The sequence below is a fragment of the Nycticebus coucang genome, chromosome 4 (genome assembly GCF_027406575.1).
Source record: "Nycticebus coucang isolate mNycCou1 chromosome 4, mNycCou1.pri, whole genome shotgun sequence".
Taxonomy (NCBI): Eukaryota; Metazoa; Chordata; class Mammalia; order Primates; family Lorisidae; genus Nycticebus; species Nycticebus coucang.
This window is the reverse complement of record NC_069783.1, coordinates 45,840,381-45,855,347: the sequence shown is the minus strand read 5'-3', so window position 1 is coordinate 45,855,347 and position 14,967 is coordinate 45,840,381. Positions and strand designations below refer to the sequence as shown.

The 14,967-nt window shown below is 39.0% G+C and overlaps 1 protein-coding gene across 1 annotated transcript in view; it reads right to left on the bottom strand.

Moving 5' to 3' along the window:
• MSH2 (mutS homolog 2) overlaps positions 1–14,967 on the bottom strand; it is a 96,720-nt gene that overhangs the window by 64,913 nt on the left and 16,840 nt on the right. Inside the window, exons 2-6 of the mRNA XM_053586955.1 lie at positions 11,223–11,377; positions 7,216–7,494; positions 5,162–5,308; positions 1,827–1,976; positions 1,251–1,384 (exon numbers count right to left, since the gene is read on the bottom strand). Coding sequence (XP_053442930.1) covers positions 1,251–1,384; positions 1,827–1,976; positions 5,162–5,308; positions 7,216–7,494; positions 11,223–11,377 — 865 coding nt within the window. The remainder of the gene's footprint in view (positions 1–1,250; positions 1,385–1,826; positions 1,977–5,161; positions 5,309–7,215; positions 7,495–11,222; positions 11,378–14,967) is intronic.

The window sequence follows — 14,967 nt, the reverse complement described above, 5'->3', positions numbered from 1 at the left end:
TTATATTTTTAATAGTTTTTAAAAAGTATTTTAAAGAATCCTTAATTAGGCCGGGCATGGTGGCTCACGCCTGTAGTCCCAGAGCTGTGGGAGGCTGAGGTGGGTGGATTGCCTGAGCTCAGAGTTTCGAGACCTGGATGAGCAGCAGTGAGCCAGAGTAAGACCCCATCTCTACTAACATCAAAAATGGACGTTGTGGGGGGCGTCTGTAATCCCAGCTACTGGGGAGGCAACAGGAAAGAGAATTGCCAAAGGAAGAACATTAAAAAAACAGAAGAAAATAAACAACAAAAAAAAGTACTTCAAACGAAGAATGAACAAGCAAGCTGAAATTAAAAAAATAAAAAATAAAAATTTAAAAAATAAAAAAAGAATCCTTAATTAATTGAAATTAATTGAAATCATTACCATGTAGCTTTCTGTGCAGTTAAATGCTAAAAATATAGGTGCAAAATTATATATTAGAATAATAGTATAATCATCTTTAATCAAATTACTTAAAGCTGACAAAAGTATACATCACTTGTAGTGCAAGTAGGATGAGGGAAAGGAAAAGAAGAAAAAAAACAAGATAAGAAAATAGTGACAAATTCTGACATAAATTGGATTTACTTTTGACCAAAGTACGTTACTTAAACATTAATTTTTAATTCAACTTATTAATATGTTGTTTAGGATATTGCATCCTCATTTATAAGTGACATATATTTGTAATTTCCCCTTTATAATAATACATTTTCTCCAATTTTAATATCAGGTGTACCCAGATCAAGTAGAATGATTTTGAAGTAGTTCTTCTTTTTTCTATTGTCTATAAGATTTGGCATGATCTGTTTTTTCGAAATTATCTTTTACTTTTATTTATAAATATTAGTTGTCTATTTTTGAGACTTAAAAAAAAAGTTAACTGATGACTCCATACTGAATCTCAGAGTCAAAGCATTCTATACTATACTATACCTAATATTCTATACTCTTATTTGACAACGTGAATGCTTTCTTTGCATCATTATTATCATCATTATTGTTATTGCTTAATATTTCGATGTAGCAGCTGTCTGATTCCTTTTCTGATTGTATTTATGTTCGTTTGTTCTTTACAAGGTTTTTGTTTCTAGTCATATCTTAAACGTTATTAAATTTTAAGGCTTTTTAATTTTGTGAAGGCAAAAAAATGGAAACCTAATAAACACATGTATATGTAAAAATTAAAAAAAAAATAAAAACAAAAGTATACATTAGTAATGTACCTCTCTTCTATTCTGTTCTTATCCATGAGAGGCTGCTTAATCCACTGGTTAACTAGTCTTTGTCCTTGAGGGGTTTTGCATTTATTCAGCAATGCAGCCAGAGACTGAGAGCCACTGGTATCTTCAACAGAACCCTAGTATACAAAAAAGAAAAGCACACTCATTAGTGAAAACCTTACTACGCCATGAAAAGTAAGTAAATAATTTGGGGAATAAGAACACATAATATTCTTAAAATATTAAATGAGGAATTTCCACAAAAGTTCCAAACCAACTTTTCAACCTGTTAATCTGCATTTTAGGCTGACTGTTCTCTAAGCCAAAACCACACTTTTTTTTTTTAACTATTAAAACTTCTTAGAACGTCATGTTAAAAGAATTGCTGTTAATATACAAAATTATTCATAAAGTCAGGATATATACTATATATAGCTTGAAACTAGAAAAGCAAAACACAGCAATTCAAGAGCCAGGTATGGTGGCACGCACTCATAGTCCTGGCTACTTTGGAGAGTGAGGTGGATGGCTTGATCCCAGGAGCACCAAGGCCATATTATTATTATAATTATTTTTTACCTGGAAAAGGTTAAGGGCTCTGACTGCTGCCATATCCAATTTCATGTACTGGCTGAAGTCAAAAGTAGTAAGTTCAAACTGTCCAAAATTTGAATCATCTGATAAGAGTTCTAAAAACTTGATTACTGCAGACAATGATGAAACTGCAACCTAAAATTAAGAATTTAAAATAGAAGATTCCTATATCACAAGGACTAATTTTAGAGTCGAGAAAACAAACACAAAAATAAATTACAAATTCTATCATTTTCCTTAGTGTTCCTTCCCAATTTGAACCAAGAAAATCAAAGTTTAAATAAATCTCTAATTTTTAGGCGCCAGGCGCAGTGGCTTACACTTATAATCCCAGCACTCTGAGAGACTGAGGCAGGTAGATCATCTAAGCTCAAGAGTTCAAGACCAGCTCGAGCAAGAGCAAGACTCATCTCTACTAAAAACAGAAATTATCTGGGTGTGGGGGTGGGTGCCTAGTCTTAGCCAGTTGGGAGGCTGATGCAAGAGGATCACTTAAGCCCAAGAGTTTGAAGTTGTCATGAGCTATGAGGCCACCACACTCTACACAGGGCAGCAGATGAGACTCTGTCACAAAAAAATAATAAGAATTTTTAGAAAGTAAAATCAACTAAATTGGCGGCATTATTTTATAAGAGCCTAAAATAGAAATTACCCAAATGCCTATCAAGAGTAAAATGGATAAATTCACACTTTGGAATATTATAACAATACTACCCCTATAAGCACAAACCATCCACAACTACTCAATATGGGTAAAATCTTATAAACATAGTCATAGCCTGTAGCTCAGTGGGTAGGGCGCCAACCACATACAACCGAGGGTGGCGGGTTTGAACCTGGCGCGGGACAACTAAAAACAACAATGGCAACTGCAACAGAAAAATAGCTGGGCGTTGTGGCGGGTGCCTGTAGTCCCAGCTACTTGGGAGGCTGAGGCAAGAGAATCACTTAAGCCCAAGAGTTTGAGGTTGCTGTGAGCTGTGACACTATGGCACTCCACCCAGGGTGACAGCTTGAGTCTCAAAAAAAACTTATAATATTGAATGAAGGAAACTAGACACAAGAGTATATACTATATAATGCCAATTATATAAACTATAAAAATTGAGAACAAGGTGACGTATAATCTACCCTCTAGTTGCAGTAATGAACATGAAAAAGTACCAAAATGGGATTCTGGGCTCCTAATGTTCTGTTTCATGAGTCCTAGTTACGGGGGTATATTGGCTTTATGAAAATTCAGTTACAGGGCGGCACCTGTGGCTCAGTGAGCAGGGCGCCGGCCCCATATACCGAGGGTGGCGGGTTCAAACCCAGCCCCGGCCAAACTGCAACCAAAAAATAGCCGGGCGTTGTGGCGGGCGCCTGTAGTCCCAGCTACTCGGGAGGCTGAGGCAGGAGAATCGCCTAAGCCCAGGAGTTGGAGGTTGCTGTGAGCTGTGTGATGCCACAGCACTCTACCGAGGGCAATAAAGTAAGACTCTGTCTCTACAAAAAAAAAAAAAAAAAAAAAGAAAATTCAGGTACATACTAATGGTATATGCACTTTTCCGTATGTATATCTAAACAAAATAAATTCAAATTATTTACCTATATTCTCATTGCCTATATTATTACTACAGCGTAAAATTCAGTACCTCACACTGATACTCAATGACACATTCTACTTACTAAAATATACTGCTACTATGCACTATGAGTATCCCTATTTTTCCCATTTGATAACATAGTAATGCCCTTGTCAAACTCTAATAAATGTATAAGGCTGTCACAGGAATTGCCTGCTATATCATCAGGAGGCAGAGAGAAAAACTTGCAGTTTATAAAGTCTGCTCTGTCTTGTTTAAATAAAAAACAATGGCCAGGCATGGTGGCCCACACATGTAATCCTAGCACTCTGGGAGGCTGAGTTTGGTGGATCACTTGAGGTCAGGAGTGGGAAGCCAGCCTGAGCAAGAGTGAGACCTTATCTAAAAATAGAAAAAACTAGCTGGACTTCATGGCAGGTGCCTGTAGTGCCAGCTACTCGGAAAGCTGAGATAAGAGGAGATGGTTTGAGCCGAAGAGTTCAAGGTTGCTGTGAGCTATGATATACCCAAGGCGACAGTCTTACTCTGTCTCAAAAAAAGAAGAAAAAAGGGAAAAAAAAAAGGAAAAATAAAACCCACATTTAGTGATCTAGTTTAAAATAAAAATTTATTTAAAAAAGAATAGATTTGACCAGTAAGATAAACTTCTATCACCAAAAATCTCATAAAAATTATATTTTTTATATTGAACTTATTTCTATCACTAAATATACGTAACAGTGTCCATTTCTGAGCCAAACTTTTAGATGTAATATTTATAATATTATGGCATTACTATGTGTTGTTTGTATATATTTTCACCCTTATTACCTACTAATCTCTGTAACAATCCTTTAAGGCAGTTATTTTTAGACTTATAAAAATTGTAGACATAAAATTTTAGACTTTATAGTCAACCTGTATAACAGATAATGAGAAACTGCCTCTCAGAAAGATGAAGTAATCTATTAAAGACCCAACAACTGCTATGTAATAAAAATGAGACAGGAGAGGTCTTTTTTCCCCTCCAGTCATTATGATACCTTAATCTACTTAGGAACCAGAAGTCAGGCTCTCTCATGTGAAACTGTTAAAAACCCCCTCCATGGGCGGCGCCTGTGGCTCAGTCGGTAGGGCGCCAGCCCCATATACCGAGGGTGGCGGGTTCAAACCCGGCCCCGGCCGAACTGTAACAAAAAAATAGCCGGGCGTTGTGGCGGGCGCCTGTAGTCCCAGCTACTTGGGAGGCTGAGGCAAGAGAATCGCTTAAGCCCAGGAGTTGGAGGTTGCTGTGAGCTGTGTGAGGCCACGGCACTCTACCCAGGGCCATAAAGTGACACTCTGTCTCTACAAAAAAAAAAAAAAAAAACCCTCCAAACTCCAGGAATACATGTAACATAAAAATAATGAAATTATATTTAAGGTTATGTTTAAATTTTTCTAGTCATTTCCTTGAGTTTTGTATAAGCTTTATCATAGATAAAATAAGCTTAATATTACTGATGCAGTTTAGGTTTTGAGATCAATTAGCCTTCCAAAAAGTCACTATTATAATTTAAGAATAAATTCATGTTTATAATCTACATACATCTAAAAAGTCACTATTATAATTTAAGAATAAATTCATGTTTACAATCTACATACTTCTAAAAAGTCACTATTATAATTTAAGAATAAATTCATGTTTACAATCTACATACTTCTAAAAAGTCACTATTATAATTTAAGAATAGATGTTTACACTCTACATACCTGATTCTCTATTTCAGGCAAAACAGTACTGTTCATCTGTTCTCCCTTTTTACCTTTCAACAACCGGTTGAGGTCCTGATAAATGTCCTTTGTGGAAAAGTCAGCTTTCTTTCTTTCTGTTATCAGAATTCCTCCTCTCTGAATAACCTATTTTACAAGAAATAGTTCAAAGGATAAAAGGAATGAGAAAAGCAATAAAGAAAATTTTAACATTTGTAAATATAAACTGATGAGAATTTAACAGATTATCAACCCATACTAAATGTTTACACAGTGTGCAAAACATTGGTAACATACATGTATAAAGACAGTTTGTGGGTACAGGCGAAACTTACTAAATGCAGAATACAAATGTCTACATACAATAACTAAGAAAATGCCATGAAGGCTACGTTGAACAGTTTGATGAGAATATTTCAGATTGTATATGAAACCAGCACATTGTACCCCTTGATTGCACTAATGTACACAGCTATGATTTAACAATAAAAAAAAAAAGAAAAGACATTTTGGTGGTGCCTGTGGCTCAGTGGGTAGGGCATTGGCCCCATATACCAAGGGTGGTCAGTTCAAACCTGGCCCTGGCCAAACTACAACAAAAAAATAGCCAGGTGTTGTGGCGGGTGCCTGTAGTCTCAGCTACTCGGGAGGCTGGGGCAAGAGAATCACCTAAGCCCAGGAGTTGGAGTTTGCTGTAAGCTGTGATGCTATGCCACTCTACCAAGGGCCATAAAGTGAGACTGTCTCTAAAAAATAAATAAATAAATACATTTTTAAAATCTGTAAAATGATTTTTATTAAAATATAATATTATCTTCACATAAAACTTTAAAAAAAGTTAACAGTAAGAACTCATAATAGGGTCAGGCCCGGTTGCTCACACTTGTAAACTTAGCACTCTGAGGGGCCAAGGCAGGTGGATAGCCTGAGCTCAGGAATTCTAGACCAGCCTGAACACGAGCAAGACCCCATCTCTACTAAAAATAGAACGACAAGCCAGCTACTTGGGAGGCTGAGGCAAAAGGATCACTCAAACCCAGGAGTTTGAGGTTGCTGTGAGCTATGACGCCATGACACTCAAACTAGGGTCATAGAGTGAGACTCTGTCTCAATCAACAACATAAACTCGTAATAGAATATGACTTGTGGGACCAGGTATAGTGAGTGGCTCATGCCTGTGATCCATGCACTCTGGGAGGCCAGGGCAGGAGGACTGCTTGAGTAATCCTCTTGAGTTCATGACCAGCCTCAGCAGGAGTGAGACTTGTCTCTAACAAAAATAGAAAAAATAGCGGGCCTTGTGATGCACACCTGTAGTCCCAGCTGCTCGGGAGACTGAGGCAGGAAGATAGCTTGAACCCAGGAGTTAAAGATTGCAGTAAGCGGGCGGCGCCTGTGGCTCAAGGAGTAGGGCGCCGGTCCCATATGCCAGAGGTGGCAGGTTCAAACCTAGCCCTGGCCAAAATCAAAAAAAAAAAAAAAAAAAGATTGCAGTAAGCTCTGATGATACACTCCCACTCTACCTAGGTGAGAGAGTGAGATCCTGCCTCAAAACAAAAATAAGAAAATTAAACCAAAAAACATTTAATTTCGCTTGTGGAAATTTGCTGAGACACTATCTATGCTAAAAATGACAATCATAGATTTGCACAGCATGTTCATGGTATGTGAGGCCCACAGAAAGAAAAGAATCCTTGGAAGATATAGTTCCATTCAAACTATCAAAAACTAACCCAAAAGAACTGCATCTTATTTGATAAATCATACAGTAATATTTGAGATAGTAATTATTCTTTTGGAACAAAGTAAGGTAAGGAGGAAGGACAGAGGAAAGGAGAGGAGACAAGAGCTGAGGTAAAATAAATCTCTAATTAGAGACACAAAGTTTCCATCACAGATTAAACATCATTATTTTGTTCCTCAAAATAAAACATTAATTAGATACAAAAAATCTGACTTTTGAATTAATTTGTTTCTTAAATAAAAGAGTATCATGTTAATTAAAGAGCTTTTCCTAGGCTCGGACTCTCTATCATTAGAGTTGATCTTCTTACCTGCCTTAGTTTCCCCATCTCTCCTGCAGTCTCTCCTCCTGGTAAAACACATTCCTTTGGTCCAATCTGAATCAGGAGTGCCTCAAGATTGGAGAACTGATCATTGTCAGAGAACTCACACAGTCCTAGCTTCCTCTGTATAGAATCAACATACCCAACTCCAACCTGTCTCTGGCCATCAACTGTGGACATTTTAACACCCACAACACCAATGGAAGTAGACATATCATTGTTACCAAAGAGAATGTCTTCAAACTGAGACAGATTGCCAGGAGAAGCCTAAAGAAAAAATAAAATCTTTTAAGAAACTGAACATACAAATGTCTTCAGACAATAACTAAGAAAATGCCATGAAGGCTATGTTAAACAGTTCGATGAAAACATTTCAGATTATATATGAAACCAGCACATTGTACCCCTTGACTGCACTAATGTACACAGCTATGATCTAATAAAAAAAAAGAAACTGAACATACTTTGAAATTTTACTAGCAAACAAGAATTACCCAAACTTGATGAATTTTACTCACTTTTTCTTATAAAAAATTATAATTATTATTACATTTTCTTTTTTTTTTTTTTGTAGAGACAGAGTCTCACTGTACCGCCCTTGGGTAGAGTGCTGTGGCGTCACACGGCTCACAGCAACCTCTAACTCTTGGGCTTACGCAATTCTCTTGCCTCAGCCTCCCGAGCAGCTGGGATTACAGGCGCCCGCCACAACGCCCGGCTATTTTTCTGTTACAGTTTGACCGGGGCTGGGTTTGAACCCACCACCCTCGGCACATGGGGCCGGCGCCCTATTCACTGAGCCAAAGGCGCCGCCCTATTATTACATTTTCTATAAAATATTCTTCCTGTTTCCAAATATTCTCAGAACACTTGGGCACATCTAAAAATAATTGTATCAAAAGTGATTTTCAGTCTGAAGTTTGGCAGCTGTGTTTATACACACATAATCATTAAAGTACCCAAACTGGTAATCCTGTTAGTGCTATGCTTAAATTTCTATTTTCTCAAACTACCTAATGGTTGCTCATATCAGTATTTTCACCGAATAGATATATCACATAGGAGAATAGTCCTATTAGCTTAAATATTGAACTGGGAAAGACACCTCTCTAAGTCAATAAATACATTTCTTTATAAAATGTAGAAATTGTTCTAGATCATGATTTCCAAATAAAGGGTCCCTGGCCTATTTTCAATACAATTGAGTATCTCTAATTAAAAAATTCAAAGTGCTCGAAAATCTGAAATTTTTTTGCACAGAAATACGGTGTCACAAGTGGAAAATTCCAAATATTAAGTATTTAATATAAACTTTATTTCATGTACCAGATTATTTAAATATTGAATAAAATTACCTTCAGGCTATGTATATAAGATATATATGAAACAAATGAATTTCATGTTGTTTGGCAGGCCTGGGCTGGATTTGAACCTGTCAGCTGTGGTGTATGCGGCTGGTGCCCTAATTGCTGTGCTACCCACGCCGAGCCAGATCTGAACTTCTTAAAATGTCAGGATGAAGATACCTTCCTTTTAACCTAGTAAAGATACATATCTTAAGATTTTTTTTCCCCTGACCTACAGGGTTGGAGTTTAAAAAAAAAAATTCACCTTGAAGAATTCTGATATGACATTAAGGAAGGTGTGATCAGCTGATCATCACGGCAACCATCTGAATTTGTGATTTCATATTTTGTTCTGTTACTTATTCAGTTCTGCTAAGAATGGGATAGAAAGGCGATGCCCGTAGCTCAGTGGGTAGGGCACCAGCCACATACACTGAGGCTGGTGGGTTAGAACCTGGCCCGAGCCAGCTAAAGCAACAATGACAACTGCAACAAAAAAATAGCCATATGTTGTGGTGGGCTCCTGTAGTCCCAACTTTTTGGGAGGCTGAGACAAGAGAATCGCTTAAGCTCAAGAGTTTGAGGTTGCTGTGAGCTGTGACACCACAGCACTCTATTGAGGATGATATAGTGAGATTGTCTCAAAAAAATAAAAAAAGAATGGGATAGAAAACATCTCTTTGTGATACCCTTAATTTTACATTAAAATCCTTTCAAGACATAGGCTAAAATTGTTGGTCCTACTTTTCTCAGTACAGCAACAATTAAAACAGGAAGCTCTAATATTGTTGGATGGTAAAATCTCACAGATAAAACCTACAGTAAATGCCTATATTTGCCAGGGTATTCAGGGGGAGAGGGAATATGGAATGAAGAGTGAAGAATAGTGTTTTGACACAGCTTCAACATAAGATGTTTAAATATTATCTGAAACCTCACAATAAAAAACTCATAGAACTTTAAAGTCAAAAAGCATCCTAAAAACTTATAATTGTAAGAAATAGATACAGCACTTTGGGAGGCCAAGGCAGGTGGTTTGCTTGAGCTCATAAGTTCAAGACCAGCTTGAGGATGAGACCCCCCACCATCTCTACTAAAATAGAAAGAACTAGCGAGGTGTTGTGGCGGGCTCCTGTATTCCCAGCTACTCAGGAGGCTAAGGCAGGAGGATCACTTAAGCCCAAGAGTTTGAGGTTGCTGAGAGCTATGATGACACCACAGCACTCTACCTAGGGCAACAGAGTGAGACTCTGCCTCAAAAAAAACCCCCAAAAAAACCAAAAAGACAGATACAGGAGAAAGTTGGGGTATTTGCCAAGATCATGCATTACAGAAAGAAAAGAAATGAACCTGACTGCAAGCCCAGAGTGTTGTCCCCCTTACCATACATTCACTTATTCCCTTTTGAGAAAAATCTTATCTCCCCAACATTTTAACCATTAATTCAATCTAGTATTTCTTAAAACATACTCTTTGCAGGTGTTGCATGTGTGAAAAACGCATGACCTTACAGACTAAAAAAAAAAAGACAGCCATTAAATAAATAAAACAAAAATCAGCAGCACTGGGCCGGTTATGGTGGTTCCCGCCTGCAGTTCTAGAACTCTGAGAGGCCAAGGCAGGTAGATTACTTAAGCTCAAGAGTTCGAGACCAGCCTGAGTAAGAGCGTGACATCGTTGCTGCTAAACATAGAAAAATGAGCCTGGGGGCACACACCTGTAGTCTAAGGTTGGGAGGCAGAGGCAAGAGGATCACATGAGCCCAAGAGTTTGAGGTTGCTGTGAGCTATGAAGACACCACAGCACTCTACCCAGGGTGAGAGAGTGACTCTATCTAAAAAAAAAAAAAAATTCAATAGCACTACTATCTCCTTAAAGGCGTTAGACACATGCCTGTCAGTGCACCTTCCTAGGCACACCAAGGGACGCAGTTATCAACACCAATGTCCTAAACTAACATAAATTTATAATCTAATGGAAAAGAAGTTATATACAAAAATATAAACATAAAGGGGCAGCGCCTGTGGCTCAGTGAGCAGGGCGCCGGCCCCATATGCCAAGGATGGCGGGTTCAAACACAGCCCCGGCCAAACTGCAACAAAAAAATAGCCGGGCGTTGTGGCAGGCGCCTGTAGTCCCAGCTACTCGGGAGGCTGAGGCAGGAGAATCGCCAAAGCCCAGGAGTTGGAGGTTGCTGTGAGCTGTGTGACGCCACAGCACTCTACCGAGGGCAATAAAGTAAAACTCTGTCTCTACAAAAAAAAAAATATATATATATATATAAACATAAAAAAACTGCATAAACGAGAATTTGGTATAATATAAATCTGTGCACTTCAAAAATATAACAGTAAAATCAAATCTTTGTTTAATGCTGGTATTCAACTTCATGTCCAGGTTATTAGCTACAATTGTTTTAGGAGCAGTGACAAAGTTCAATGTACTCAAATTTACCTTATAACGATCTATTCAATTTCTAAATTGTTATTAAACTGTTACTTTTTAAAAACCACATGCTCAATACCACTGAAGTTTTTCAAAGCATCTTATTATGAAAACCTGCTCAGATTATGAAAGCACAGCTGCACTCCTAATTTTTTCATTTTTTACTACTCTTAAAAAAAGTAAATTTTTAAAAAAGATAATTACCTTAAATGCCAAATACCAGTCATTCTCCTTGGATGCCTTATTTCCAGCTCTATTCTTATAAACTTCAACTCTGTACTGGCGAACCAGAAGGAGATCTTTCACAAAGGACTCAAAATTCATTTTACTAAGCACAACACTCTGTAGATTCTTTGCTCCTTAAAAAAAAAAAAAAAGAATTACAGGTACATGTTACAAATTTGAGGTAGTAAGTGTTCAAAAGTACCTAACAATGCTTCTCCAAGAAGTCTTAATAGAGTTCTCAATAATTTAATTTATGCATTCAATAAATTGGTTATCAAGCAATTAGGTCCAAGGACTATGTTAAGTGAGACATAAAATACTGAATAAATATAGCCCCTTTGCTTCTATGAAGCGTGAACATGGAAAGCTAAACTATTTTTTTTTTTTTTTTTTTGGGAGACAGAGTCTCACTATGTTGCTCTCAGTAGAGTGCTCTAGCGTCACAGCTCACAGCAACCTCCAACTTTTGGGCTTAAGAGATTCTCTTGTCTCAGCCTCCCAAGTAGGTGGGACTACAGGCACCTACCACAATGCCTGGCTATTTTTTGCTTGGAGTTGTCATTGTTATTTAGCAGGCCTGGCCGGGCTCGAACCCGCCAGCCTTAGTGTATGTGGCTAGCGCCCTTACTCAGTGAGCTACGGGCGAGAAGACAGAAAGTTAAACTTCTAAAGATGATATAAAGATAAAAGAATGAGTAACCTTATTTGTCCTTTTTTATAACTTGTTTTTCACAAGTCTGAATAAAAGTCTCATATAAAAACTATACAGTATTTATGTAAGATAGAATTAACTTTTCAAAAGGTCCATGAAAATCAATTAGTCATTATCCATTGCAAACTGTTCTAGGTCAAATATTCATATAATTCAAACTCGAAGGTTCAAAGGAGTACAAGTGAAGTCTCCTTTTCACCACTGTCCTCTACAAATTCAGTTCACCAACCTAATTTACCAGTTTGTAGACTATATTTCCAAACATAATCCATACACACATTTGCAGATATAAAATATTTCATTTCGGGCAGTCCCTATGCAGTGGGTAGTGCACCAGCCACATATACTGAGGCTGGCGGTTGCGAACCCAGTCCAGTTCAGCTAAAACAACAACAAAAAAATAGCGGGGATTGTGGAGGGCACCTGTAGTCTCAGCTACTTGGGAGGCTGAGGCAAGAGAATCACTTAAGCCCAAGAGTTTGAGGTTGCTGTGAGCTGTGACACCACAGCACTCTACCCAGGAAGGCAGCTTGAGAGTCTCTTTCAAAAAAAAAAAAAAAAATTTTTTTCTTTTCCTCTTTTACGTAAATAGTTGCACGCTATACATAAAGTCCCCCATGAGGCTCAGTGCCTGTGGCTCAAGCAGCCAGGCGTTGTGGAGGGCACCTGTAGTCCCAGCTACTTGGGAGGCAGAGGCAGGAGAATTGCTTGAGCCCAGGAGTTGGAAGTTGCTGTGAGCTGTGATGCCACAGCACTCTACCCTGGGCGACAGCTTGAGGCTCTGTCTCAAAAAAAAAAAAAAAAAGTCCCCCATGAAAGGTGCCCAAACACAAGAGACTGCCAGTGGAGAGGTTTAGGGCAAGTTTATTGAAAGAGACAGTCGTCTGCCTGGGCAGGGCAAAGATGGCATCTGGGTACATCCAGGAGCAGTTAGAGACCCCTTTTATATGGGAGCAGTAGGGAGTAGGCAAATTCCAGAGTTTGGGGAGGCCCGGCTTATGGCCCTCAACACCATAACATGTTTTCTTTTAAACATTAATATATTTTGGAGAACAGTCCATCAGTATATACTGTATTTCTTTCTGTTTACAGTTGCAAACATTCCTACTAGAAGGGTGTTATATAATTGAATTAGTCTCTTACTAATGAATATATAGATTTGTCAACAAAAACAATGCCATACTCTTGAGGCTGGTGCGGTGGCTCATGCCTACAATCCTAGCACTCTGGGAGGCCAAAGTAGGTGGACTGCTTGAGCTCAGGAGTTTGAGACCAGCCTGAGCCAGAACAAGATCCCATCTCTTTAAAAAAAAAAAAAAAAAAAAAAATAGCCGCGTGTTGTGGCAGGTCCCTGTAGTTCCAGCCACTCAGGAGGCTAAGGCAAGAGAATCACTGAGCCCAAGAGTTTGAGGTTAGTATGAGCTATGACACCATGGCACTCTACCAAGAGTGACCGGTAGCTCAGTGAGTAGGGCGCCAGCCACGTACACCAAAGCTAGCGGGTTCGAGCCCGGGCCTGCTAAACAACAATGACAACTGCAACCAAAAATAGCCAGGTGTTGTGTCTGTAGTCCCAGCTACTTGGGAGCCTGAAGCAAGAGAATCTCTTGAGCTCAAGAGTTTGAGGTTGTTGTGAGCTGTGATGCCACAGTACTCTGCCAAGGGCGACACAGTAAGACTCTGTCTCAAACAAACAAACTAAAAAAAAGAAGCCATTACTCTGTCCCTGGTGGCTCAGGCCTGTAGTCCTAGCACTTTGGGAGGGCAAGGTGGGTGGATCTTCTGAGATCAAGAGTTCCACACCAACCTGAGCAAGCATGTGATTCCGTCTCCACCAAAAAGAGAAAAACTAGCCAGGTGTTGTAGTGGGCGCCTGTAGTCTCAGCTACTCAGGAGGATGAGGCAAGAGAATCACCTGAGCCCAAGAGTTTGCTGTGACTTACAATGATGTCACGGCACTCTACCCAAGTTGGCAGAGTGAGACTCTTGTCTCCAAACAAAAACAAAAAACAAAAACCAGGACGGTGCCTGTGGCTCAGTAAGTAGGGCGCTGGCCCCATAAACCGAGGGTGGCATGTTCAAACCTGGCCCCGGCCAAACTGCAATTAAAAAAAAAAAAAACCACGCATAGGGGTCATTGAAATTTGTTCATGTATCCATTTATACTTGGACTACAGGCATCTGAACAAAAGTTGTGTTGAATTTACTGAGTTGACAACTGGTGGCCTGAATAGTGTTTTCATGATAGTTGGAATTGTCTAGATTTTTCTTTTTTTTTTTTGGCCGGGGCTGGGTTTGAACCCACCACCTCCGGCATATGGGACTGGTGCCCTACTCCTTGAGCCACAGGCGCCGCCCGAATTGTCTGTATTTTTTAAGTGGAGAGATTTTTATGGAAAAATTTAGGTTTTGAGTTTCTTTTGAGACTAAGCATAAATTATTGGGAATATAAACTGAGTAGCTGTTCCCTCTGATTTAGGGAGTTGAGAGTCCTCTTCTGCCCTCATTTGCTTTCCTTATTTTATCACAGTGCCCCCCATTTTATATGGTCTCTGTCGGATCAATTCGTTACCTGCTAGCTCTGTTTTAATTTTATGTGACCTCTATTCGTTACCTGCTTGGTCTTCTTCACTTTGCCAGTCCTGGATTAGGTCACAAGGAATGTTCTAGGGCCTAGAGAGGCAAGATTTGAGCTGGTTTTGAGGGTGTCTGTTGGATTTTGATAGGTAAAAACTGAAATGGAGTGGATCAGAACACTCAAGACCAAAGTATAAGAAAGATGGCAATGTTTCTTTTGACACTTGGGTACAAGCTGGCTAAGATCTAAAGGACGTTAGCAGGGTTTAGTTAGCTTTTATAGCTTGCAAGGGGAGCTGATTTCTATCAAGGAGCGCCAAATTGTTGTTATCAGAAGTAAAGATGTTATCCTCCTGGGCTCTTACCAGAGTGTCAGAGGCTTGCAGTGTCAGCATATTTTTCTTGGGTCTGTAATTTGGCTGGTGCAAGGACTCG